This window comes from Anabas testudineus, chromosome 1 (genome assembly GCF_900324465.2).
Source record: "Anabas testudineus chromosome 1, fAnaTes1.2, whole genome shotgun sequence".
Taxonomy (NCBI): domain Eukaryota; kingdom Metazoa; phylum Chordata; class Actinopteri; order Anabantiformes; family Anabantidae; genus Anabas; species Anabas testudineus.
The window spans coordinates 4,742,166-4,768,328 of NC_046610.1; the positions used below are offsets into that span (position 1 = coordinate 4,742,166).

The window sequence follows — 26,163 nt, forward strand, 5'->3', positions numbered from 1 at the left end:
TTAATCATAATACTAACATGAATCGAATGCCTCCTTTATGGCATTTATCCTTTGTTTTCATCACATTCAATTCAACTTTTCCAATTAAATGGCGTAGTAGTAGTAGTAGTAGTAGTAGTAGTAGTTACAAGTTTTTGTATTTCAATATGAAATTTCCAGAACTTGGTAATATATATAATTCTCATTATTCTGAAAATCATGTTCAATTTTCTTATGTTACATTACCATTTTTATCCTGCAATCTATTAATGTATCCTGCAGCATCCACATAAGGCATTTTTAAACTCGTGTTTTGTCTTACTCATATGAGGTTTATACACAGACTATGTCAAAATACAATTTAAGTTTGTATGAATTTAAAAGTGACATTAATGTAACTCTGACATTATTTACCAGTATGGTAATCGTAGATTAGATACTGTATTACATTAAGGGGTTGTGAGGTTGGTCTACACAGCAAGAGTCACGTCTTTCAAGTAGGGAGTGTCATCAAAGATGACATCATCGGCACTGCCAGTCTCACGCCGTTGCTGCTGACAACGACTTACAGTCTCCAGCACAGTTTTCAAACGCCGATCCAGAGCAGTGAGGTGGGGCTCCGACAGCAGTGGAGCCACACTATGAAGAGGATCTCGGGAGAGAGAAGCCCGCATGACATCACTGAGATAATACTGAGACAGAGACAGGAGATTCAGGCGTAGCCATGTGGAGCGACGAATTCTGTGGAAAGAGAACAGAACAGGATGTGAAAGAAGAGTAATGGATGTGTCTCGTGATGTCTGATGATTGCAAGAGATCATTTTCATTTTGTAATTATAGGCGCTTCCTTGCACTCCGCGAATTCAGCCCTTCTTTTCTATTATATATTTTTCTCAAATACATATTTGAATCATTCCATAAAACTGGGACAAACTGAACTGTGCTTAACAGAATACTAATGCATTCACACAGGGAAAATTAGGAAAAAGATTTCATCATGTTTTGTGCATTAGTGCTTGTACCTGCAGCACTGTTCTAGTGGAGCTAGGATAGATGGCTCATCTTTGGAGTGACGCCCAAATCTGCAGTGAGGACAGACCCAGAGACAGTCACAAGTAACTAACAATTATACCAGCCATTTCCGCAAGAAAACTCAGAAGCAAAACACAGAGACACCGAAAATACTCACGCCCTCCCATTGTCAAGGTGCAGTAGAAATGTATTGTTCCCAAACTTCTCAAAAGTTTCATAATGATGCCTGTCCATGTTGCCTAGAGGATTCAAAATAAGTGTTTACTATGTGGCAGCCATTCGTTACACACCTCCTCTCTCCTCTGCATACCTATCCGCTGTAAATAGCAGGTCACATATAGCAGCAGTATATGTGAAATTTTAGCATTTCTGGACACACTGGTGGAATATAGTTTATAACTATAACTACGAGCACATTAAACCACAAACTGTGGTTGTAAAAACACAGAAGTTCACATTTCACACTTTAAATACATAAACACAGCCTAGCAATTATTATTACTATAAAACTCAGCTGGAGCATACAAATTACTACTTTATTAAAATCCATTAAGAAATTGTGTTTTAATGAAAAAACATTCAAAACAATACAAAACATAATGTTTAAACAGACATTATACAGTAACGTGTGGTTACTGTTCACAAACCTTCAGCTTTGGCTTAATGGAATTTACAGGATTTTACATGTAATGTAGTTGTAATGACTTTTTAATGCAAAATTATTAGGCAGAAAGCATCATAACTGCATTGGTGTATTAGGGTGTCAGTCTGGTGCATCACAGATGATTAAACCAGCTGGGTCAGACAGATTAGTCAGAGTGTACTCACTAGCCTCACCCTTCTCAAACTACACAACTCAGGATTTAGACAGGCATGAAGGGGAATCTTAGTGATAATTTTTGCATCTGCCAGCTTCCAGTCTCCTGTGTCCCTCTCTTCATCCAGATAGAGTGGGCAATAGTAGACTGGTAACTGAGGGGCTATCAATGTAGAAGCATCTGTGAGCTGAACATTAGTTGTGTCCGTTAAATAAGAGCTTTTACAAGGGTTGGTATGTTGGGCGATATTTGTGCTCCTGACTTGCGCCTTGAGGCAAACAAGGGGCATTAAGTATGGCTGCAGAAAGACTGTGTCCTTAAGAGCTCTTAGCTGTGTATTCCACGATGCCCCTCTCAGCTCCAGGCCACACAAATATACAGCATCCAAGGGAAGTGAGGCTGGGTATGTGCTTTCATTCAAAACCTGAAGGAACAAGAGCACAATAAATAATCCTCATGGTAGACTTGCAAATGATTATAATAACAGTGGGAAAATAAACTATTTTTACGCACTGGTTAAAAAAATAACATGAAAGGCCATTTCACAATCATTTCATGATTTGCATGCTTTACCTGAAAATGGAGTTCTATATCACTGATATATTTGCAATTTACTTGAGCTGCCTCCCTGATCACTGCCACCAGAAAGCCTCTGCCGTTTTTGAAAGCAGACAGTCGGTAGGCACCAGGTGGATCTGAAATGTTGTGGTGCCAAAGATAAGCGCTGAGCAACTCTGCCCTCCTCTCCAATCGAGACAAGTCATTGAGCTTCAAGAGGGAATCAAAGGTCAGAGTGCTGTATTGAATGGGCTGTTGGAGTTGTGAAAGGACCGAGGACACCAAATCAATGAGATCATCCCACTCATCCTGCAGAAAGTCACGCAGGGGACTGTGAGGAACAGCTCCTGCATTTCTAACTGTGCTTGCGAGGTTAGCAGCTGTGAGGTACTTTTTCAGAGCCTCCAGTCTATCTCTGGCATGGGTGTAGGTTGGCAATAAACTGGGCTTATTTAGCTGAGTGTAGAAATGTCTCAGTCTTCCTAAAGGAGTCTGAGAGGCCTGCAGTAGTATGTTCAAATTGTGGCTATTGATCTTAATTATTTCAGCTGCCACATCATCACTGAAGCGCAGCATGAGAGGATCACTGGTGTTTGCTAAATCCGGAAGACCCTGACCCAAAATTCGCAGTAATCCAGACAAATCTGAGGACATGAAGCATCATAATTAATACAATGTACTTATAATAATTTTAATATTATAGTAATGTCACTTTGCAAGTTTGTTTAAAATGTAAGAATAAAGAAAATTCTTTAAATGATTCCTTTTCAATTAGCATATAAGACATACAATATTAGTCAAACTACAAAACTCTTAGAGATAGTTCAGAGTTGTTTGGTTACCAAAGTGGCCAGGATTGCTGATAAAATTTGAAAGGATCTTTGCTCCACTGCCGCAGAGGGGTGGCAATCTGCTGAGGAAGGTCTTGGCAACACTCCCCACCACCTCTAAGTCTGCAGAGTCTAATACATGGCCACCATGCACTAGATTGACTTTGAATGAAAAGTAGAACAAGGTTAAATAATTCAGTAATAGTAGAGAGTATATGTATGTATGTGTATGTATTAATGTATGCATTAATGCTTCCTCACCTGCTATATACTGTAAAGCCTTAATCTTGTTATGGCACAGACTGGCAATACAATTGTGTGCATCTACCAAAGCCTGGAGGTCCTCCTGATTCCTTTGAAGCAGAAACAATCCACATGCACAATGACAAATGCCACTATCACGATATTTGCACCATTTTAAAATGTGGTTAGTTTCAAAGTGATCATATAAGAGTTGGCCATACTGTACTTAATTTTACTAAATGAATGACCGGCAAATCTATTCTATATACACATTAAAATAGTAAATATGGGCCCATTTTCTCACCAGTCATAGATTCTGCCTTGCCCAGAGTATTTATAGGTCTGTCTCTGTAATATGACAGAGTGGAAGATTGCACAGCTGAGGAGGAGCTTCATGTTGTCTGCTGTGTCTCCCAACAGTGACTGACAGTGTATGATGGATGCCACGTGTCTCAAAGAGCAGCTGAGCTCCTCCTTCAGATCCAAAGGAGAGTCGCAGACCAGAGGCAGGGCACACATTCTCAATGATGCTGTTTAATTATAAAAATCACAATCACCATTACAATGCGAGCAAAACCAAGACAAATAGACATTAGTGTTATGATCACATAAACTCCAATAAAAAATCTGATTTGTAATTATTAACAGAGAAAACTGGATCACAAAAATTGTGAGATTAACACAGAGAAAAATAAATATACTCTGAATGCGCACCAATATTAAGTGTATTTGTGCATGAAAAGTAATGAACCACAATGACTTTCTGGATTGTAAAATATATCTAGTTTACTACTAAAAAGACTACCTCATTCCTTTAACTGCAGTTTTGATGTGTGACCTTGAAAGGGAGACAGCATTAATTGCAAAATTATAGACCTACCAGGAATGGAGTATGTTGCATGTTCTTGAGTAATAAACCACAATCGGAAGCATGGGTGAACCAAATGTCGCTCATCTGGGAGGCAATGAAAGAGACAGGTGTAATCTAAGGATCTCTTAGTGACAATGAATAATGCAAATCAAGTTTACATTGGCCCTTGACAGCCTAAGTACCTTTGAAAGTGGAGCTCAACTGACTTAGGTGAGCCACTACTTTATTATCCCATTGCCCCAATAGGTGACAGTCATTAAAAACCAACCAGTGACCATTATTAACCGCCTTGTCCACTACTGAAAGGATGACATCTCTTTTACACAGAGCCCCCAAAGAAATGACTTTCACCTGAACCTGAAACATATTTAGTGAGAAAAGCAAACTACATTACTATTCCACTGGTTATAGCAATTAACTTGAAACAAAATTAAACACATTTACCTTCTTCGTTTGTTCTACAAAGTGTGCCATTTTGTTTATTAAGTAAAGAGGCTGAATGCTTGTCCGTGAATTCCCTCTAGCACTGGGAAGGGCAAGAATTATGGGTCCTTCATATTTGATAATATAATGTGAGAGGGCCTCTGGGTCTCCAGTGTGAGGGAACTCTGTAATCTGTCCATTACAGCAGAGATGGCAAGCAGCAAGGGCCTCAGCTAGTCCCTCTAGGCAGTTTGGGACCATGGTCTTCCAGAGGAGAGCCCGCTGTAGCAGGGACAAATGGGAGTGAGAGCGACAGGGAACAGCACCTGTCACAGTAGATGAAGGGAAATGTAGATACTCCTGCCACTGCATAGGGGAGGCGGAGAGAGAGGTAATCAGCCCTCTGAAGGATGGGATATTCTCCAAGCAGAGGAGCTCTGGATGCACATGAGCAGGTATCCAGTTGGGCAGTGAACTGATTAACTGTGAGTCAGCATGAGAAGGGGGACTGGATTGAACATTAGTGACAGAATTGTTTATGTCTTGAAGACCCCTGAGTAAAGCCATCCTCTCACCCTCAGAACAGTCTCCGTTGTATTGGAGCAGAGCCACAGACACCAACAGCTTCAGAACAGCAACGTGGCTCCTGAAGAGACAAGGCCTGTATTGGGCCAGCACCTGGGCTACCATCCTGTTTGTGATCTCTGGTACTATGTCCACTAGGACTTTTGCAAATGTGTGTGACGCTAGCGATTTGCCCTTCACAATGAAGGCCTCTTGCATAACTGCAATGAAGCTATGTAGCGAAAAGTAGTAGGCAGGGGAAAGACGAGACACATCTTGCAGAGCCTGGTACAGGGCAGCAGCCAGTCTCACTAATTTTCGAGGAGCTGCCACTAGAGTTTCATGATATTCCAGCTCCTCACTCAACTGTTGGATCCCAGTCTGCAGTTTCTTTATTGCTTCTTGATGAACAGTCATACTGGGCAGAAAATCAGACTCCTGCAGCAGTGAGGTGTTAGACTGCAGGATGAAGTTCACAAGGGCATCCTATGACAAGAATACGCACAGTCAACTGATGTATAGCAGCTACAAAGCACAACATATACTCGACTGTAAGTACATTATCTTTTTGCATGTTATTTTTCAGATAAACCACTCAAAATCATCTACAAAAACTTGCAGTGATTGATGTACTGTACAGTATCCTCACCACAACCACCACAACTTTGGATTCATTTGCTTGTTGTTACATCAACCAAAATCATCATGTTGTAAATCTATTTTCTTATTTCAAAATGGACTATAGATGGTTGTGTTTTCTCCCTTTGCAGTATCTTTCCTTTATTACTGTATTGTTTAATTTCTTAAGTTCTAGTGCACTCGTCAGCCAGGCTGCAGCTTGTGGGCACAAAATATATAACTAGAAAATACAAAAAACGATTAGCCGAAGGTAAACCAAATTGTTGAGCCAGACTGCTACCAGTCAGATCAATAAGCAAACTGAAAAGAGCATTTAGACAAAACAGAATTTGCTTGATGTATTGGTAAATGATAGTCTTGTCACCTGTTCTTTGAACAGTTTCTCCTGCAGCAAGTGTTTTTCATTTTGGAACCTCAAGTGTTGAATCAGCAGTTGTTTACACTCAGACTGCAGCAGCTGTGTCAGCATTAGCTCCTGGATCTCCTCTGAACTGAGAGAGAGGTCAACCACATGTACTTGAGCCAAGATGGTTGGATGAATCTCTAAGGAACAAAATCAAGAATACATAGTTGGCCACTGCCTTCAAATGAGTTGTAAGTGCTTATTTTGAAAATGTCCACAGTGTGCAGTTCATTAGTTTCTCTTTTTAAACCCCATGTTAGAATCTTAGCCAATTACCAAGACAAATCCCTGTTTATTTATTTTGTTAGTGTGACAAATTAATTTGAAGGAACAACAAACCCTGTAGCTGACTAACTGAAAGACTGATTTCTTTTTATCAGAGGGATTTAAAGATCATGCAAAACACACTACATGTGCTCTACAAGAAAGCTGAATGCTTGCCAGTTAACCAGTGAGAGCTACACACATTGAGGGCTCGTCTCTAAAGGTTGTTCCACCTCCATTTGACTTTAAACATAAAACACGAACTACAAAAGAGCCTCTTTTTCTTAAACATCTATTGAGAAATTATTGTTACCATTGCTAAGCAGTCGCACAGGCAATTGGGTACTGAGGAAGAGGCAAAACCCTGGGTGGGATGGTTGAACATGCTTTTTACCAGAACGGACTAATCTAGACAGAAACTCTGGACTAGGCACTGCATGCTCCACATGTGTTACCAGGACTTTCAAACCTGCAAAATCAGAAACAGAATGAGTTAACATTAAGTACCAAGTTGACTATATCATCATATTCTAATATAATCAAATGTCATATTTTGTTTTCAGTCCACTAATTCACCTTTCTCAGCAGCCTGGTCCAGCTTCTCCAACAGCTCAGAATCATCAGCAGAAACCACCATCCCATACTCTGTCTCAAGTTTGGCATACTCTGCTGCAGAACAGACATCAGTCTTTAAATACCATTTACAATTTATATCCTATGTTATATGGAGCCTGTAGACAACAGCCCATGCCCTTAATTATACTTGGCATTACACAGCACGCAGTTTGAATACAAATTTCTTTTTTATTTTTGTTAATTCATGGATTTACCTGTTGTGAGCCAGCTCTGACAGCCCATCTCACTATGTTGCTGAGTGTCTGCCAGTAGAGGCCAATGCTGATCACAGACACTTCTATAGCTCCATAGAAGGAGCTGAACCAAAAGTCTGGCAGATGCAGTATCCTGAAGCTGCCAGTCATTCAAACCTAATGCACGACCCAGAGGCTGCTGTAACCTCTCAGACACAGAGATGGGAAAACCAAGAGAAAAATAAGAAGGCACAGGGTCTGGGTGTGTAAATAGGGTAGTTCTAGGGTCATTGGGGTTTATGTTGATATGTCCTGTCTGACATAGCTCTCTCCACTTGCTCAGTAGTTCAGTGCGTATATCTGGTGCAAAGGGGCCCAAGTAAGCAATGATTGCAGCCAGGATAAGGGCATCTCCTGGTATGTTTTGCTTGTGTAAATCTGCCTCCTAAAGAGAATAAAATAAAAAGTTATACATTGTTGTTTCATTAACATTAAATAATTACAAATAAAAAATAAATTCAAAGTATCAAATTAAGTGCAATGTACAGTATTAAAATATCAAACGATATCTTACCTTAGCAGCAGCATTCCAGTGTCTGACCTGGATCTTCACTTGCTCATCAACTCTAGTAGCTTTCTCTTCCATGCTCTTATATTTGTGCAGCTCCAACAGCTGCTCCTCTAGGTCATTTTGTATGAACAGCAGCTGAAGCTCAACATCGTCTAGTTGATTACATGCATTCTCCTTGTGCTGCTTGGCCAGGTGCAGCTGACCTCGTACCTCTCTGGCCTGCACCTCCAATTGCTGCTTGACTGATAGTTGGTGTTGCATACAGCAGCACTCGTACAATGCTTGGACCCATCGACAGAGGGACTCACAGGCCTTGCTCACCTCTCGCACAGACTCTGGTACAAACTGGGGACTGTGAACTATGTGGCTCAGCTTCTGCAGCTGCTCATTTGTCACACTGTAGCGGTCAAAAAATTCAAGTTCCTGGGAAAAGGTGATATTAGCTAGAGACCATTCATTAAGCAACCAATGTTCAAAAAATAGTCTTGCACAAAGTTCAAGACTCTTCCTCACAAAAATGCTTCAGCTCAGACATATTCTTCATGCGGTGTGAAAGTCAGTTTTGAGGTAATTTCACAGCAGCTCAGTGTCTCTTAAATACAGTGGAGGGAGTCATGGACAGCTTGACAACTTAACATATACAAGGTATCCTATAGAATAATGACTTGGGGACTGGCTACCAATTAAAGTAAAAGGTGGGTGATGCAGCAGAACAATGGCTCTAAACATCAAAGCGAATCTTTGGAGTGGTCCAGTTAGAGCCTACATCTCAACCTAAAAGAGAGGCTGTGGAATGACTTAAAAAGAGCCATTCACACCAGTCACTCTATAAATGTTTGAACTAAAGCAGCTATGTGAGGAAGTATGGTCCATACCCCCTTTTAAACTCCACCGGACTCAAAACTAAAATTATATCTGTAATTCTGCAGGAACAGAACAAAGCAGCAAGCTTCATATCTAGTAGCATAATTAGTGACTTAGTTATTTAAAAAAAAATTTCTTCTTAAGAACAGTGGGTGAATGAGGCCGAAAGTTTTTGTCTATTCCTACAACTTAGATGAAGATCAGACTACACATTATGATCAATTATTGCAGAAAACCAGGTTCCAAAGGTTTCATACACTTTGCCACTGTACATGTACATGTAATGTATATATTTTTTACACACACCTGGAAAAAGTTGGATTGTCCAAGAAGCTGTTTAGAACTTTCCCAGCCTGGTGGTTGATTAAACAGCAAACAAATAGCATCCATGATTTTCACAACCCCATCAGGTGGATCTCTGTAGTGGCGCACCTCTTCTAGGTCAGATGGATTCAGACACTTAAGAATCTTGAGGCCTGCCTGGAAAATTGGTCTCTCCTGGAAAAAATACATTAAATATTACATTCATTATCTGTGAACCTTATTTATTATTTAGAGGGATTTCAAGTCCATGGTGTAATGCCTATGGTAAAATAAAAAAAGTGATTTTTAAAATGTGAATTATTCAGAAATGTATTTGGCTTCATATAAGTATATGTTATAATTTATATGATTCTGAATACAGATATCAATCTGTTTACCTCTATCTGAGCCTGATTAATCTGCTCTTCCAGGTGATGCAGCTTGTTCTCCTCTACCACATACTTCTCCTCAGTTTCTTCAATCAAGCGTTTCTGGTCATCTATAGCTCTAAGGAGCTGTTGCTCATACTGCAAGACAAATAGGAAAGGAAGATTGAATTAATGGACATATATAAAATGAATTATCATGTTTCACAAAAAAAATATTATTTTTAAAATTTTAAGCCACAGTTAAAAGTTATTTTAACATAATATATCTCTTAAAATACATTTAAAAATTGATAAGATTTCTCAGAATTATAATAATGAACATAGTGGTACATATTGTGTTTGCTAGCATATGTAAGTCCTGAGGTACAGTGTAAAATATTGCTTACAGTGTAGTAAATAATTTCTAACTTTGTGGCTGTCAATATTGTTTCTTCATTTTACTGAATATTTAAACAGCATAAGCTGAGTTGCTCTTTAATACCTGCTGTGTCTCAGCAACCTTATCTTGCAGTCTTTTTAAATTATGTTTGAAGTTTTCAGCTGTAGTGTTCATCTCATCCAAATGAGCCAGAAGGTAGGCAACTCTGAAAAACAATAAAATAATGTAATGCAAGCACACACACTGCCCTGTATTTCACAGTCTTGCCACAGTTATTGAAGGTAAACCTGTTTCTTCTTCTTATGAAAAACAGTAAAATTCATACTTTAAGCAATAAAATGAAAATGGTCTATGAACATTTTAGGAAATGCCAGAGACCTTTATCATCATCCTTATTTGTCTTTTGTTTACATATTAGATTAGCTCTAAAGGCCCGTGTAATCCCATGATACATACACATCCTTTTTCTAATATTTTTTTTGTTGCAGCACTACATATGTGGACTTGTGAAGTTTTTTACTATTTTTTTTTATTATTTTGTGATTATGTCAAATATTATTCAAGATGTAGTTTGAGGTGCAATTGTGTTGGCCTGTATGATAATTTATAGTACAACCTATTTTGTTTGTTACCTGTAGGTACACTGTGGAGCTACTTTATAAGACAAAAGCTAGATCAAACATTTATTAGTATATGAACAGAAATACAATGGAAACACAATAGAAAAGTGGAAAAAAACTGCCAAACCTTCAATTTCCAATTACCTGTCTGCTTGGCCGTGCCAATGTTTGTGCAGGTGGTTGCACATGTAAACAAAGTGGGCAATGAAATCCATGTAAGTGTGAGGGCCGAAAGGCTGGGCTCTTAGAAGGACAGATGCATACTGATATGCAGATTGATGTATTCCAGCCATAACCACAGACTGACTGGCTTTAGAGCCTTCTCGCTCAACTAAATAACAAGAAAAGGGAAATGTCTTGGTACAGCTAAGAAAGGACTTTAATAACAAATCAAATAATTAAGCACAGACTAATTGGTCTAACTCACTTTTATGAGGGCTGGTACTGAGGCACTGAGCAGCAACTTCCAATAAGGACTGGTTGGTCCATGGCTTGTACAACTCAACACAGCAACTGAGGCTCAAGGCCTTGGTCAATTGTCCCTGGAAGATAAAAGATAAAAAGTGATCAATTTAAAGCCTAATATTTAAAATTAAAACAGACATCACATAATGGTGCAACCTGTACATATTATGCAAGACTATGTACTCAACAACACAGGCTAAAATAGGCTAAGCATAGGCTAAATGTTGACCTCACTGGCTGGGATGTGACAGTAGGTCTACAGAGCATCCTATTCCCTAGTAAAGGGGTATTGGCTGTCCTATGTCTGATTTCCTCACATACATATAGGCCACATTCAAACAAACGCAACACCTACATTTCAAGAAATATTTTGCAGGCAAGTTGTGATCAACCATGGAAGCTTACATTTTTCATATGAAAAATGTAAGCTTCCATGGTTGATCACAACTTGCCTGCAAAATATTTCTTGAAATGTAGGTGTTGCGTTTGTTTGAATGTGGCCTATAAAGAACTGTTGTTATGGAATACCAGCACAAAGAAATGCACTATAATACCAAGAAAATACTGACATTCAAACCACTAGTTCCATTGTATGCAAGTGTCTCACTGATGTCTGGCATCGTAAGGGACATCAACAGGAACACATGGACATTTCTGTGGACTTGACTCAAGTACCTTTGTTCAAAAAACAGACACACACACAATCATCTTTCCATAAATGTAATACATTTTTCCTGTCCTTGTTAATATTAGCATTACATACACTTTACATACAAATTTGCACTGAATAATAGAAATTACATTCTTTTCTAGCCAGTCTGTTAAAGCATCCAAAAATAAAACAACTTGAATGGGATGAGTGGTAATGGCTAAATGTTCTAACATACTGCGTAAGGCATCAATTAGACATTACCTCTTACCTCTCAAACATCCAACTGTCCATAAGGTATTTTCTTGAGTAGTTCACAGCTGTTACTTTAGAAATAAGGCTCCTCAGTTCTTCATCTGTGCAGAGTGCTGGATAGGTTCTATGGGCCATCGCCACCAATAGTTCTTCTCTAACAGACTGGTTAATTTCTTCATGGACCAATATGATAACGTTACCTCCATTCACTCTAGTTTGATTCCCAGCCTCTTTTAAGATTTCATGCAACTTATTCTCATTACCACAATGTACCTCCATCAACTGGTAGCCTGTAAGATACGCAGCTAAACGCACAGTGGTTTTACGGCCTGTGCCTTTGTCTGAGCCTATCAATACTCCATGACCTCCAGGTATGAGCAAAGCCCTGAGGACATGGAAGAGCTGACTCACTCTTTGTCTGTTTACTACGTATCTGAAACTAGTGTTATAGTTATTTTCATAATGATGTCCATGGCCTTCTTCTTTTCTATCAATGAGATCAGACAGCTTCTGCAGTAGCGCATCAAGGTCTTGCTTGCTGTAAGAAGAGCTATGTTTGAAATTGTGCTGCTGATCCAATGAATTCAAGGACTCTAAGATTTCAGGACCATATACAAACTGAGCCATTACGTCCTCTATAAGTTGAAGAGCTTTTAGGCTTGCCTCTTCTGAGAGAATGTTTTCCAGTAGAAGGGAAGGTTTAGTCAATTTATTGTCTTTCTTCAGCTCTGACTGTCCAGCTGGTTCTGGCTCTTGCGATGGACTTAGTGTTTCTGGACACTGATCTGTTTGCTTAGACATCCCTGCTGTTTCTGTGGATAGTGTGTGATTAGCATGGCTTGTGACCACGTGTGGGATGTCGTTACTGTCAGGTTGGGCCTCCTCAACCAATCGAATTCCAAAGTGGGCTGTTGCCACCTTGGCTATGAGTGATCCAAGAGTTCTGGTTTCATCCTCTGAGCATAACCTATCGCTGAACGTACGTATACACTCATGCATCCAAAGGTGTACTATGTTAAGAACTGATACTGCAGACCCTGATAGTGCATACTTATTTTTCTGCATTATCCCTGTGGTTGCAATATTTGGCTGCCACAGGTACATCCCCCGAAAAACCTTATGCAGGTCACGTTGAGAAAACACAAACTGGGGCCTTTGCCTGGTAGGCTGAAATTGGTCAGATACTGCATGATAGACATTTTTTGTTGCAGTGATAATACGATATGCCACATCCTCCCCATTCTGTATAAAAGGCATTTCTTTGAGCCAGACTTGTAGCCTAGGAGAATGAATAGACAATATAACATCTATAGACAGGGTAGGGAGCACAAAGATAGAGAACAGGCGTAAAAGCCGAGAGGATATCACATTATTAAGACGACCGCCCAGTCCAGAGACACAACAGGTAACCATGTAGTCCATGGTTCGAGAATTCAACAACTTGAAGCAGTAGGTATCAACAGTCAGAATCTCTCCCCTTGACATACTCTCTCGTAGCGACTCTAAAGCCATGGATGTCCTCCCAAAAACATCTATTAATGGGAACAACAAGAAATATTAATCCTATAAAGCTTGACAAAGTACAAAGTCAGATGGACATTTGTTCGCATTACTTCCACTTCGGTGATTTTTTTAGTTTTTTTTAGTTATATATTTCTTACTCACCACAAGGGGCTTCATGCAAATCATCCACAAACAGAAGCAGCCTTGGCTGTTTAACTGCAGCATCCAAATTAGCTTTACAGTACTTCTGACAGCTGATGTTATTCAGTATATTGCGCAGGGCTTTGGAGCTCAAAAGGGGACTGCCTGGTAAGTTGATGTGTGGCTTGTCAAAATTCAGCAAAGTCTGGCACAGAGTGGTTTTTCCAGAGCCAGGCTCTCCTGCCAGCAACACCGTCTGGTTTGCCTCCAACATTAGGTTCAGAAGATAGGTGTATTTCCCATACTATATAAGTACATAAGGGACACAGTTAAACAATTTAAGTGTGATGGTTAACATTTGTACTATATATTGTCACTACAGTAGATAGAATGTTGAGCACAAACCTTGGGAGTAATGGAAGTTGTCAACAATGTGTTCTTGGGGCACATCATATTGTTAATGCTAAAAAAGTGTTCAAACACACTTTCTGTATCAGGAACCACAATTTTGTACCTGCAATTGAACAACACTTCACGGACTAGCAAGTCGAAGTGTGGCCAATGGCTGAAATAAAAACAGAAACAGACCAATGACAATGGATATTCAGTTTGGAGACCTTGATTACATATTTTGATAAAAAAAAAAACAAAGTGTTACAATAGTAACAGTAAAATATTACAATAGCAAGTTAATTTACCAAGGATGTAGATGTCCACCAAATCCCCAAATATAAGCCACCAGAAAAAGATCTCTGGCCAGCGACTCATGTTTACATGGGACGTCTATATCTGGTGTATCAGTTCCGTGTAGACACGTTTGGGGGGAGACATAGTTTTAATGACATAAACAAGACTACACATTTATCAAAGATTATTTTTTTCATGAGTAATGATTATACCTCTGCTGTTTCTTTGTGGTACTGCTTGAGTTTTTCCTTCTTCCTTTCCAAACTGTTGTAGGAGGGCACGCAGTATTCGAACAAATGACATGATTTCTTGCAGTCCACAGTGGTTTTTAATATGCATTGTAGAATTTGAGGGATTCTGCCTAAGAAAACTAAGAGTTCTGGCAAAAAGATCTTCAGCCAGATTATTCCACATTTTGAAGGTGCCTTGATCTAGTCTGTGTTCAGAATAGAAAACATCAATTTCACTTTTCCACACAGCCTTCCACAGATCAGTTGCTCTGACATGAACAAGGCTACAGCGAGTCACTGCAGACGGGCTTGCCTCACTTAGGTCTGTGACCTCAATTAATAGCTTAAAATGTAATCTGGATGGTGCAAGTCTTTCACCAGATGATAGAAAGAGAAATGGGTCCTCAGGATTGGACAGTGAGGTTAAGTAATCCAACCAACCAGGCTGACCCACAGGCTCTCCATCAAGTACCAGCCATTTTACTATTGGTGTTTTCTTGTCATTGGTGCAGAGTTTAGAACATACGTTTTCACGTTGTTCTGAATCTCTGAGCACTCTTGTAAGAGCTCCGTCTTGCCATCCACGTTTCGCACATAAACAGCCAAATATTTCTTCATGGGACATGGCATTAGGAAATAAGACCATACTGTCAACAAAGTTCCAGTTAGAATTTGAAATTTGCGAGTCTGTCTTTAGAGTATCTCCCTTAACCATATGGCCATTTTCAAATTCATATTCCACTGCATTGGCAGCCAGACTATTGAGTGCTACAGCTAGAGCACAATAACAGGTTGTCTTTCCACAACCGGTGGGGCCTATAAGCAGAACTGTTTGAGAGAATTTCAAAGTCTGATAGAGTGTAAGGGTGGTGTTAATGATTTCAGTGTCAGGTTGAAAATGTTTCTTTTGTAATTCTTCTGCAACTGCATCTTTGAGTTGTTTTTTTTCCCCTTCTTCAATATATTGTTGGAAAAGAGGAAACTGGCATGCTAAAGGGAACGCATCCTTGAAAATGATGTTGAACTGTGAGGCTTTCTTGTGTTCATATAGAACAGGTAATAATACAGAAAGCATTGCTTTGACAATGGCTGTCTCCTCCATCAGTCCTCGTATGACTGACAAATGAGATCTTTGTGCCCTGAAAGTCATTCCAGTTTCATTCTTGTTTGTCCCAAAACCTGTGGCAGGCACATTCTGTGAAGACATAAGATTAGTTCGTTCTGCAGCCAGTCCTTTAAGGTCATCTGAAATGTCTTGTTGTCTTACACTATTTTGTAAGTGTATTTCAGAGGCAGAGATAATTTTTTGCAAGACAACAAGATAGCAACACTGGTCATCAGAGACAAAATCAGGCAGACAGAGGGAATCCTTTGCCAAACTGATGAAGGACACCAGGCGCCGACTTAAAGAAATGGCCTCTGAGAAACCAATTGAAGTAAGCAATACTTCTGCAATGATCCCATAATCTGGATGGGTTAATGCAATGGGTCTGGTTGCAAACCGCAGACTTGGTGGAACCTCTGATGTATCTTTCTTTGATGAGATGAGAACACATCCATAGCTGAGGTTGGCAGAAAATACTTTCCCTGCAAATAACATATGGCATTCTGGAACAACTTTGTTTGTGCAGTTGGTGATCCCGTCCACATCCCAGTCCTTTGAGCTGTCATTTTTATTTCTTGTTAAATCAGAGAGGGACTTGTTTATGTCTACTAAATGTTGTGCTAGTGATGACAAGACCCCTTGTGTCAGTAAGTCCACAGAGTCCAACAGGAGCAATGCTCCTGTGTAGAGAGCGCCCAACAGCATCTTCTGAACAATACCAGGTTTCATGCTTGGACAACACTGTACAGTAACAACCTGTTGCCCTAGCGCTTTTCCTAACTGCACCACGGTCTGATTCTTTCCAGACATGCAAGGTCCCCTTACAAATGCACATCTGTAATTTGTCAGAGCAAGGAGAATTCCAAGTACTGCCCGATCTGTGGAAGGAGTATGCACCACCCAATCTTCTGGACCAGAATAGTCAAAGCCATATTGGAAACTATGGCCTAAAACATCCACGTAACATGCCGTATTATCATTGCCTTTCTGACTCTGGACTTCTGAGATCATGCGATACTTCATCATACTTAGCCACTCAAAAGATGACTCTAGCACACCTCGTACCTCCATGAGTTGAGCTACTTGCTGTGCATGATTCATTGTAAGTTGCACTAAAGCACGGAGACACTTCATCATGTATTTAGAAACCAGAGATTCACTTTTAGCATCTGTTATGGAACGGACAAGATTTTTCAATTTTGTTGAGTTGTATGCCTTAATGCTACTCAGCTTTACTGTGTTTGATTCCTGGAAAGCTTGCAGAATGACACTGCACCATATGGCCTCCTCGGACACCAACAGACACTGAAGAGGATATTCAGATAGCAGATCCAGCACAGGCTGTGCATTTTTACTGTTACTGGCAATGTGGCACAGTATGTCTTTAACTTTCTTATCACATGCCAAATCTTGACTGGATGGTTCAAGCTGGTGTTGTGCAGCAGCACATTTTTTCAAGAGCTGTACCATGGTCAACTTTAACTGTTTCTCAAAGACATTCAGCCAAACCAGGGTATTGAGATTTGGTTCTATAGGAGATAGAAAGGTAATGTGCTCTTGGAAACTGGCAAAAATCCCCAGCACCTTCATCTCTCTGTGGCTTTCAGATGTTGCAGTACAACCCTTTCTACTGCAGTTTCTTTTCCTATCTACTTCGAGCGACCTTATCCCTTTAAAGCATTTGCGTACAAAGGGTTCCAGAGAAAAAGGTGTTGGGTGAAAGGACAGCAGTTCTATTACTTCTCTGTCACTCAAAAACCAGAGTCTTGGAAATTGTTCACACAGGACATCCAGGAGATCCACAACCTGGTTCGAAATAGCTTCCATTGTAGACAGTCCATCAATGAGAATCTTGCAAAGACTACTACCATAAAATTTATCAGTTGTCTTCTTGGAATACATAAAGTTCAACACATGAGGGTCGGTTGATACTGACTGCATAATTTCTTTATAGGTCTCATCAACTGGTTGGAACTGCTGCAGCTATAAGAAATACAAAACATTATTAGTCTGACAAGTGAACTCTGAAATGTATCAGTTTTAAAGCACTCCAAAAATTAGATATGTTTGACTATGATGACATAGGGAGACACATACCAGATCCACTCTGTGAACACTAAAGAATGTTTCATTAAACATCTTCTTTAGGAAGGCCCACATTCGCTGGTATCTTTCAAACAAATCAAGTAGCTGCTCTATTAACATAAAAAAAATGCATTGTATTCTTACAAGTGTGTTCAAACTGTTTTTAAACTTAGAGAAAGTATTTAAGATCTTTTTTTCCATAATATCTGATTTACCAAGCTCTTTTAGTGATTGTATCCAATCTTCCATATGTAGCCTGAACTCAACACTGTAAGGGGACTTTAGCATGACGGACAGAGTCATCCTATCATTTTCTATATCAGCACAGTATATATCCAGACCTGATTGAGAAATAATATAGCAATTACAAGAAACCTATGAGCAGAATATTGGTTTCATACATTCCACACTAGGAACTGAGCCAAATAAGTAATTCATTAAGCATAGTTACAATGACTACAATTGTATTAATAAACTAATAGCTTTTAATTTTGTCTCACCAGTGATGGTGAATCTTCCCTCATTGTGGGAGCGTTGACTGGTAGCTTGAAGATTTGAAACCATGACCTCTGCTCGTGTTTGTGTGTCTGTTAATGCATGTTGTGGCTCACAATGCTGCCAAGAAGGGAGAGTGAATTTTTCCAGCCAGAAGAGTCTGTCTTCCCATCCCTGCCGAAGTTTTTGGAAGGTCTGCTCCATATTACACTCTGCTTGTGCATCCCTGCATATCTGACAAAGTAAAAGGTACACACAGTAAGTAAGTAGTCAGTAAAATATAAGAATAGGCTGTTATTTACTGAGTCAATTTGGAACAAATTATTTAACCCCTTCCTCTTTCAGTAGCACAGCCATTTTGTAGATCATACCTATTATGTCACCCATTATTACCTTAGTAATTAGTTTCTGGTGAACGTCAAGTTCTTGTGACATCAGTTCAGCAATAGTCACCTTCTCTGGGACATACATTAGGCCCATCCCTGCAGGTTGGAATATATTTTGATGATTTCAGATATGCTGTGGTTCCCAAAGTACGCATGTGCTATTGTATGGGCAAAGTGTCTGACCTTCAAAAATAGCTCTCCAGTGTTTTTGTCTGAGTGTGGGACTCTGTAGCTTAGCCATGACTGCAAGCTGATGGCTTAAGCGTTGAAGGATTTCTGAAGTCTCCTGCAACACTGGATCATGGTTAGGTATAATACTTGTTAAAGACAGGGCTTGCTCGTTCCACTTGGCAACTTTTTCCTGAGCTTGTGACACCACAACCTAACAGAAAATATGAAAAAATAAGAGCTCAGAATAACAGCGTTTAGCATGTGTTAATGCACGACTTCCCTAAAGTTCAATAAAATATCATAAAGATTATTAATTATTACAATTACGTGTTTGCATTTAGATATTAAAATACATCATAATAAGTGTTAAGCTGAGGTGTTTACCTCAATGAAAAGCATCTCTTTCCATTTTTTCATCCATGTCGTGTACATAGCTATTAGCTCCCACAACTCTTTACGGGCTTTGACCTTCTGAATTTCTGTTGTCAGACTGGTCAAATCCATTGTATGTTCTAATGGGAGGCAACCAACATAAAAGTGTGATAAGAATATGATAAGTTAAATAAACCATGTTTCCATGCTTCCTCTATTTGTTCCTACTTTAATTATTATTCTTGTATAAAATAAATGTGGTCAAAACTAAGTACTTCACCTTTTTTAAGCCTGTAAATTATGTATCAACACATTTTATCAACAGTTTATAAAATCTCACCTTGTAGGTTTTGACAGTTCCTAGCAAGTTGTTCCAGCTTTGCACTAAGGTGGTGGCAATGTTCGCTTATGTGGTTTAGTTTGGTGACCATCTCTTTAGCATTCTGGGATGGATCAACAAAGGGCCCAGATGTAGCTTTAGAGACTATGTTTTTAAGGTCACATACCAAAAATGAGAACATTGTGTCCAGTGCATTAGCCATTGATGGGAGACGGTGGCACACAATGCTGTCTGCTTGCTTCAACAGGGGAATAAAGCAATCCCACAATCCCAGCATCTAAACAGAGAAGACAAACAGAAGCCTACTCGTTGCAGTGTAAAAAGCCATAATCTGACATGTGAATAAATAGCAGTTGTATGCCTGTAGACCTTTTCTTCCAAAGTTAGCTCCTGCTCAGTCATCTTCCTGTAGTTTACACAGATAGTATTCTGTAGGGAGTGAATATACTCTAATCGTTTCTGCGTGTCAGACAACATTCTCACAGATTCCCTCACCTGCAGAGAGAAAAACACTTTTATCTTTTTACCAGTGTTTGCATGTCAGAACAAAATGTATAACAACTCCCATCCCAAAAACATAGAAGGTCAAATCTATACAACTGCAACCTTGGTTAAATCTTTATCTTTATGTATTTGCTAAATGTATATATTATATTAGTTATCTAGCAGACTATTTGACAACTGAAACCCAATCCACATATAAACTCAATCCTTTCTGACACTGCAGGGATGATAAACTAAATATAAGTAAATGTGTGACCAAAAGTGAATTCTTCTTTGTATATATTTATGTACTTTATAACATTTATATATTATCATGAAAAAAGGTTAAATATTTTCTATACCATAGAAGCATATTTTGAGAGGCTGTTTAAGTCTTGAGGTTCCATTTTGAGTTCAGCAGAAACCCTCTCCAAGTCTGTTATTAGCTCCTCTGAGTGTAGCTTTATCTGCTCAGATAGCTGCTCTAGTACTTTCTCCTCAATTAACCTCAGTTGTCGCCCTGAAGAAACAAAGGTAAAGAGTATAAAAGCAACTATAATATCAAGACCACAAAATATATCACAAGTTTAACAAATTTTGTTTCATTAATCTTTTGTTTGTTAGTTTTGTTTGAATTACTAATTATTTGACCGAAAGCATTTTTCATCAGGGATCTGCTACTCACCTAGTTACGGATATTATGCAGTGTAAACATACCTAAAGTTTCCTTTATTTGGGAGCAATGAGTGATGAACAGGTGGTTGGATATAGATACTGACGAAGGAACTGTATTGATTCTTTCAGCCCATAGGCGCACGTTCTTAATGTGCTCCTCATACAGCAATGCAGGCTGACCCTTCATGGACTCCAAATGGCCTTGAGTCCATTGACTAATGAACAAATAGATGTCCACCAACCATGAATGGCTCTCTAAAAGGTGTTGATTTTCCAGTTCCGCTTTCTGTTCAAAAAATAGTGAGAATTACTAGAAACATATGAGCAGGTTGTGTAAATTCTTTTTTACTTTGTTAATTGTTAATTATGAATTAAGTGACTGTCTTGCCTGCATGCTTTTGGTCAGCTCCTTCTCAGCGTGTTTTGTAATGTCACTGATGCTGATCTGCCACTCCAGCTGTGTCTTAAATAGAGGATAGAAGCAACCATGCACCATGGTGCCTTGCCCCATTAGTGAGGCCTGCTTTGGCAGCACAAGCCCGTGGTCTGACAAGTCTCTGAGCAATCGCCAGCAACAAAATTTTCTTCTACTAGTTATTCCATTACTGTCTTGATTTTCCCCTGGAAAGTAAAAAAATTATATACTTTTTCTACAGCAAAAAATAAAAAATAAAAAAATTACAAAAACATAATGAACCAGATATTTGCACCACTGCTGTCATCATACCACACTGCTCCATGCAGCAACTCACATAATCTGTTCAATACGATATTAGATTTTCCATTGTTGGTGTTGGCCTGAAACATGACCCTGACATACTAATAGGCATGATAAATTTAGGCTAGACATTTTCAAATTGGGTTAGCAGAATCTCAAATCCACTAAAATCAGAACAGTAAAATGTGAAGACCAACAATAACGCAATAATGCAAATGGTCATACCTGTTCTCACAGATTGCTCAATAAGGTGAGATGTTAAATCATGATCAAAGTCAGAGCGAAGCACTTTGTTGCTGATCTCTAGGAAGAATCCACTAGTCTCACACATCTTCGAGAGAGAAAAGGTTTTATTAGGTTGAAAAGAGACATATTATATTGTATGTGTACATACAAACTTGTATGTATAACGTGCATGTGTGTATTAAACCTATATAACTGTTGGATTTATTTTTAATTAATCATATAATCTGTGCAAATTAACCTTTAGGACATATTCATACCTTCTGGTTCCGATCTAAAAATATCAGTGTGATAACTTTTGTGACTATCACCTACTGTCACAAAAACGATGCATATTTCCAGGAACCTTAAAATTACCCAGTAGCCTGAACTGAATAATATTATGTGATATGATTGTAGGTGTAACTGTAACTGTCATAATTTGTAAATTACCTGAACTATGGTGTCACCAACAGTCAGGAGTGCTTCACTCACTGCCTCGTGAAACAGATGTATTGGTTGGTCCACAGTCAGCTCACTCCTAGCACTGAAACACAGCTCAGTGTTGAAGAGACAACACTGCTGAGGTTTCTTTCTCTAACAGACAAGAATATATCAACAGCATTCAGTGAAATACATATTAATGACATTTGTTGTGAACATTTTATTTCATGATATTTTATGTAGTAGTGGTGCTCCATAATAATTTAAGTATTAATAGCTTTCAATTAAGTATTAAGTATATTACTGATGGATATTATAATTATTAGAGGCAAAAATATGTTTATGTGCGTATGATCACTTTTTATAAAAATGGTTTGTGTCTTACAAGCAGAACACTATTACATAAATAAAAGTTAATACTTTTTTTGTCACCTTTAAAACATTGTTGAGAAAAGAAATGACATCATCTCTAATAACTGTGACCAGACTCTGCATAGTTATTTGATTGATTAGATGAGCAAAGTTTCCCAGTTTCTGCAAGATGCTTTCAGACTGAGCCAACTCTTTCTTTAGCCTCTGCTGGTGAGCCAGGTGGAGATGAATGGGCTCATAGCATTTATTTGGCTTTTTTGCATATCCCATATGCAACTGCAACTCCTGTTGTGTCCTATAGCTGTTCTCTTTCACCTGGAGATGAAATAGTAACTAAAGTGATTTCATTCTTGCTCTGACATTTTACATATGAAAAAGAAACGGCACACACTTAATGCATTGCAGTCATTAACACAATCAATAATAACATTATCATTACACTTTTCATAAGTTTCAGTTTGTTATAGTTTTCTATTATGTTAGAAAAAAGTAAGCAGTACCACATTTAGGATGGCCATGCGATACTGTGATAACGTTTTCAGCATCTGCAGACATTCCTGACGCTTAGTTATCAGTACATTCTTGAATTCAAGCAATGTGTATGTTTTAGACTCGTCCAGGGGCAGCAAGTGTGTTTCCTTCAGATCTTCAATTAATCTGTAAAGCATGCAGCAATATTACTGGATCTGAATCTGAACATCTGTTTTTAAAGCGAAAATTAAGTCCTACACTCAGGATCTAAGAGTCACATCCTCACATTGGAGTAATTCAAAATCACTGGCTTATTATTACACCAAAACAGCTAAGAAAGATAACATTAACACTATCGCATGCATGCTACAAAGCAGTTCTCAGGAATCGATAGTGCTGTAACTGTGATTCAAGACTTAGAGTTACTCCACCTCACCTAGTGAAGAGATGAAGAGCACTTCTGAACTGAGGTACAGCTATAAGTAGCATATCCTGCAGATCCTCACACCTGCGCTGAAATAATACTTTACGGATATTTCTATGCCACCTGGAACAAACAAACATGTCGAGGAAAAATGTGGATAGAAAAAAACAAAAAAAAATTCAAAACCCAACATGCAAGTAGGTAATAAGCAACACAGCACAGCTTACAGTATATGCACTTACCAAGTAAAAGCTTTTTGCAGCCTGAAGCACCTAAAAAATGGGATTTTCTGCAGAGCAGTCCACAACACAGATTCTCTGTACCACTCTGCCAGACTGACAAGTCCTCCATAACCCCTCTCTGTCACATGTAACACATAATTAGGTGAGAAGATGTAATGCTCAGAGCCAGCCTCACTGGAATGGACCACTTGTAGGTCATAGGGCCTAAAAATTGGATACATCAATGTAAGTTCATAGTTTTTTATATACAGTACAATAAAATATGATTACTACATGAGAAGACATACAGAGGCCTGAATAATATGGGTTGTACCTGTAAGAGTCTCCATTCACTTCTTTCAGATAACAAAGTTTCAGTTCCGTCAGGTGTTTTTTCTGGGTGAAGATCTGAACAACCTCCGTGCCAGTGAGGGGACATTTATTTTGTCTTGGCACTTTCTCATCTTTTACAATGCTAATCTTTTTGTCATCACTGGTTGTGAGTGTTAATGGTTCATTTACCTCTGCAAAACTGAAACGAACAAAAGTGAACAAAATTTGAATAAAATTAGAGTGTAATAGAGTTCATATAATATAGGATGAAACTACATCTTAAAAATATGATCACATGACCTACCAAGATATAACTAAGCCAATACCATAATCATTCATTCATCATGCTCATTTTTACTGAAATAGCATAGCAACAGTGCTGCCATTACGTAAGAAATTAAAACAACCTAAATTACCCCGTGTACCTTTGTGCTGACGACTCAGCAGTAGTTCTGATTGGTAAGTCAGTCCCTAATGCTGAGGCCATTAGTCGGGGTCCTTCTGTCCATTTTGTGTCATCTATAGCTTTTCCAGGTCCTACTTGGGCTATAAGACGAGGAAGTTCCACCACTGATAACGGCCTGTCCGAGGGGACATTTTGGAGGATGGGCGGGCGACTGAACAGAGGCTTAGCCACAAAACCTGATGAGAAACACGGTGGCTCCGTGCAAAGAGGTGGCAAGGTCACATCAGGAGAGTATGCCTTTTTCTTATCCTTGGATTCATGTCTTCTAATGTCTTTTCTCTCTAACGTTCCCATCACAAGATCTTTCAACTGATGTGGCAGCAATCATGCTGCTGATCACATTCTGATTAACAGCAGGTTTAGAAACCACAATCTTTATCTCACCAGTCTACATTAGGAAGTCACTCTGGAATTTCTGAAAGGAACAAACAAATGAATGCTTAAAAAGACAAGAATCATTCCTAAATCCAGGATAATGCACTTGGCAACATCTCTGTCAGAATCATGTCCTTTCCTATATCTTTAAGATTAGGTGGCAGGTTCTTAAATACATTTATTGGCAGTGTCATCCACAATTTCCACTTTATACAGATTTTACTCCACTTCATTGTACCTGTATTGTACATCTTACTCCAGGTAGTACTCCAGGTTTATAGATGTAGATTCCTAAACAAAAATATAGCCAACTTATAATAATGCTTTTTTATTATGGAACCAACTGCCAGTGGAATAAAGTTGGTGAAGTCAACTGCACATTTACCTGCTAAGTGTCCCATACTGTACCAAGTCTATATGGTAACGCAAATCTTGGTCCTTAAAATTGTAGTAATTACTGTAATAATTACTTTTTAACAGTTTGTCAAAAAAAAAGGTCTGGACACCTTCACATTTACGTTAGAGCATCAAATTCACGGTTTAAAATATGTTGTTCTCTCAGTAGAGTACTTGTACTTATGTACAAGGAAGTTTGACTACTCCAGCTGAAGTAAAGAAGTAAAGGTGATACTTCTACTTGTAGTGGAGTACTTTTTTAGACAAGAAGAGTAGCACAACTTTAAACAAGTAGTTTACTAGCTAGCGTTAGCTGTTTATGCTAATCTCATAGCAAAGCTTAACGTTAACTAAGAAGTAGCTACGTTACACTTCTGCAACTTAACACCTGTTGTTAATACACCTGAAATTCACAGAATAAGAGAACTAGTAAACAGAAAGTGGCACTTACACTTAGACTAAGTACTTTAAACCCAGTGGATCACGTTAAATAACACCGTAAGAAATCAAACTGAACTTTCTTACCTGTCTGAGAAGTTTTCCTCGTAACCACGGTGACGCCTCGTTGCCGCGGTGACGCCTCGTTGCCACGGCTCGTTGCCGCGGTGACGCCTCGTTGCCACGGCTCGTTACCACGGTGACGCACAGTAACTTCCGCTGAATCTGCAGCTTTGAGCCGAAAACTCCTAAACTTCTACACGGACGGGTTCATTTATTGGGATAAAAGCTGCTTGTTGTAAAGGAAATAACGCTAAAAATCCTCCTGCTGCCTGTGCAACATGTACTTCAGCTGCTTCTGTTACTTTGACTTAGTAGTTACTAGGTTTGCAGATGGTGAGTCTTAATATAATGTTATGCATGTGTTATTATGGTTTAAACACCTGTCAAAGTAGTTAGTAGTAGATAGAGATAATAGAGATATTTGGGCCCTGTTTTAATATATATTTTATGATTCACATAAATCTGAACTAGACCTGCACATTCAGGTAATCAACAGTATCACATTTAACAGTATTAAAGTACTTGTACATTTGCACTCAATTTTAGAGCATGTGCCTATAGTTCAACACATTTTGACTCGCAGGTGTTATCAATAATCCTAATTACTACTAAATTATAT

The 26,163-nt window shown here is 38.9% G+C and overlaps 1 protein-coding gene across 1 annotated transcript; it reads right to left on the bottom strand.

The window, feature by feature from the left end:
- Positions 1-36: 36 nt before the first annotated feature.
- On the bottom strand, positions 37-25,586 carry LOC113162613 (dynein heavy chain domain-containing protein 1-like). The gene is given in 48 exon segments (XM_026360850.1): positions 37-720; positions 1,002-1,061; positions 1,169-2,253; positions 2,403-3,031; positions 3,230-3,379; positions 3,479-3,570; positions 3,765-3,990; positions 4,341-4,415; positions 4,514-4,688; positions 4,776-5,804; positions 6,322-6,500; positions 6,938-7,093; positions 7,201-7,293; positions 7,455-7,878; positions 8,008-8,427; positions 9,175-9,366; positions 9,570-9,698; positions 10,042-10,144; positions 10,704-10,890; positions 10,987-11,101; positions 11,594-11,699; positions 11,945-13,460; positions 13,594-13,876; positions 13,978-14,137; positions 14,271-14,361; positions 14,472-17,577; positions 17,692-17,789; positions 17,895-18,020; positions 18,180-18,408; positions 18,568-18,656; positions 18,744-18,942; positions 19,116-19,243; positions 19,444-19,720; positions 19,813-19,938; positions 20,289-20,446; positions 20,644-20,887; positions 20,990-21,222; positions 21,545-21,650; positions 21,995-22,138; positions 22,418-22,672; positions 22,858-23,014; positions 23,265-23,375; positions 23,495-23,698; positions 23,808-24,005; positions 24,232-24,549; positions 24,551-24,687; positions 24,886-24,938; positions 25,569-25,586. Coding segments are annotated over 44 exon segments (13,515 nt in total). The 5' UTR covers positions 24,601-24,687; positions 24,886-24,938; positions 25,569-25,586; the 3' UTR covers positions 37-720; positions 1,002-1,061; positions 1,169-1,824.
- Between the last annotated feature and the right edge of the window lie 577 nt (positions 25,587-26,163).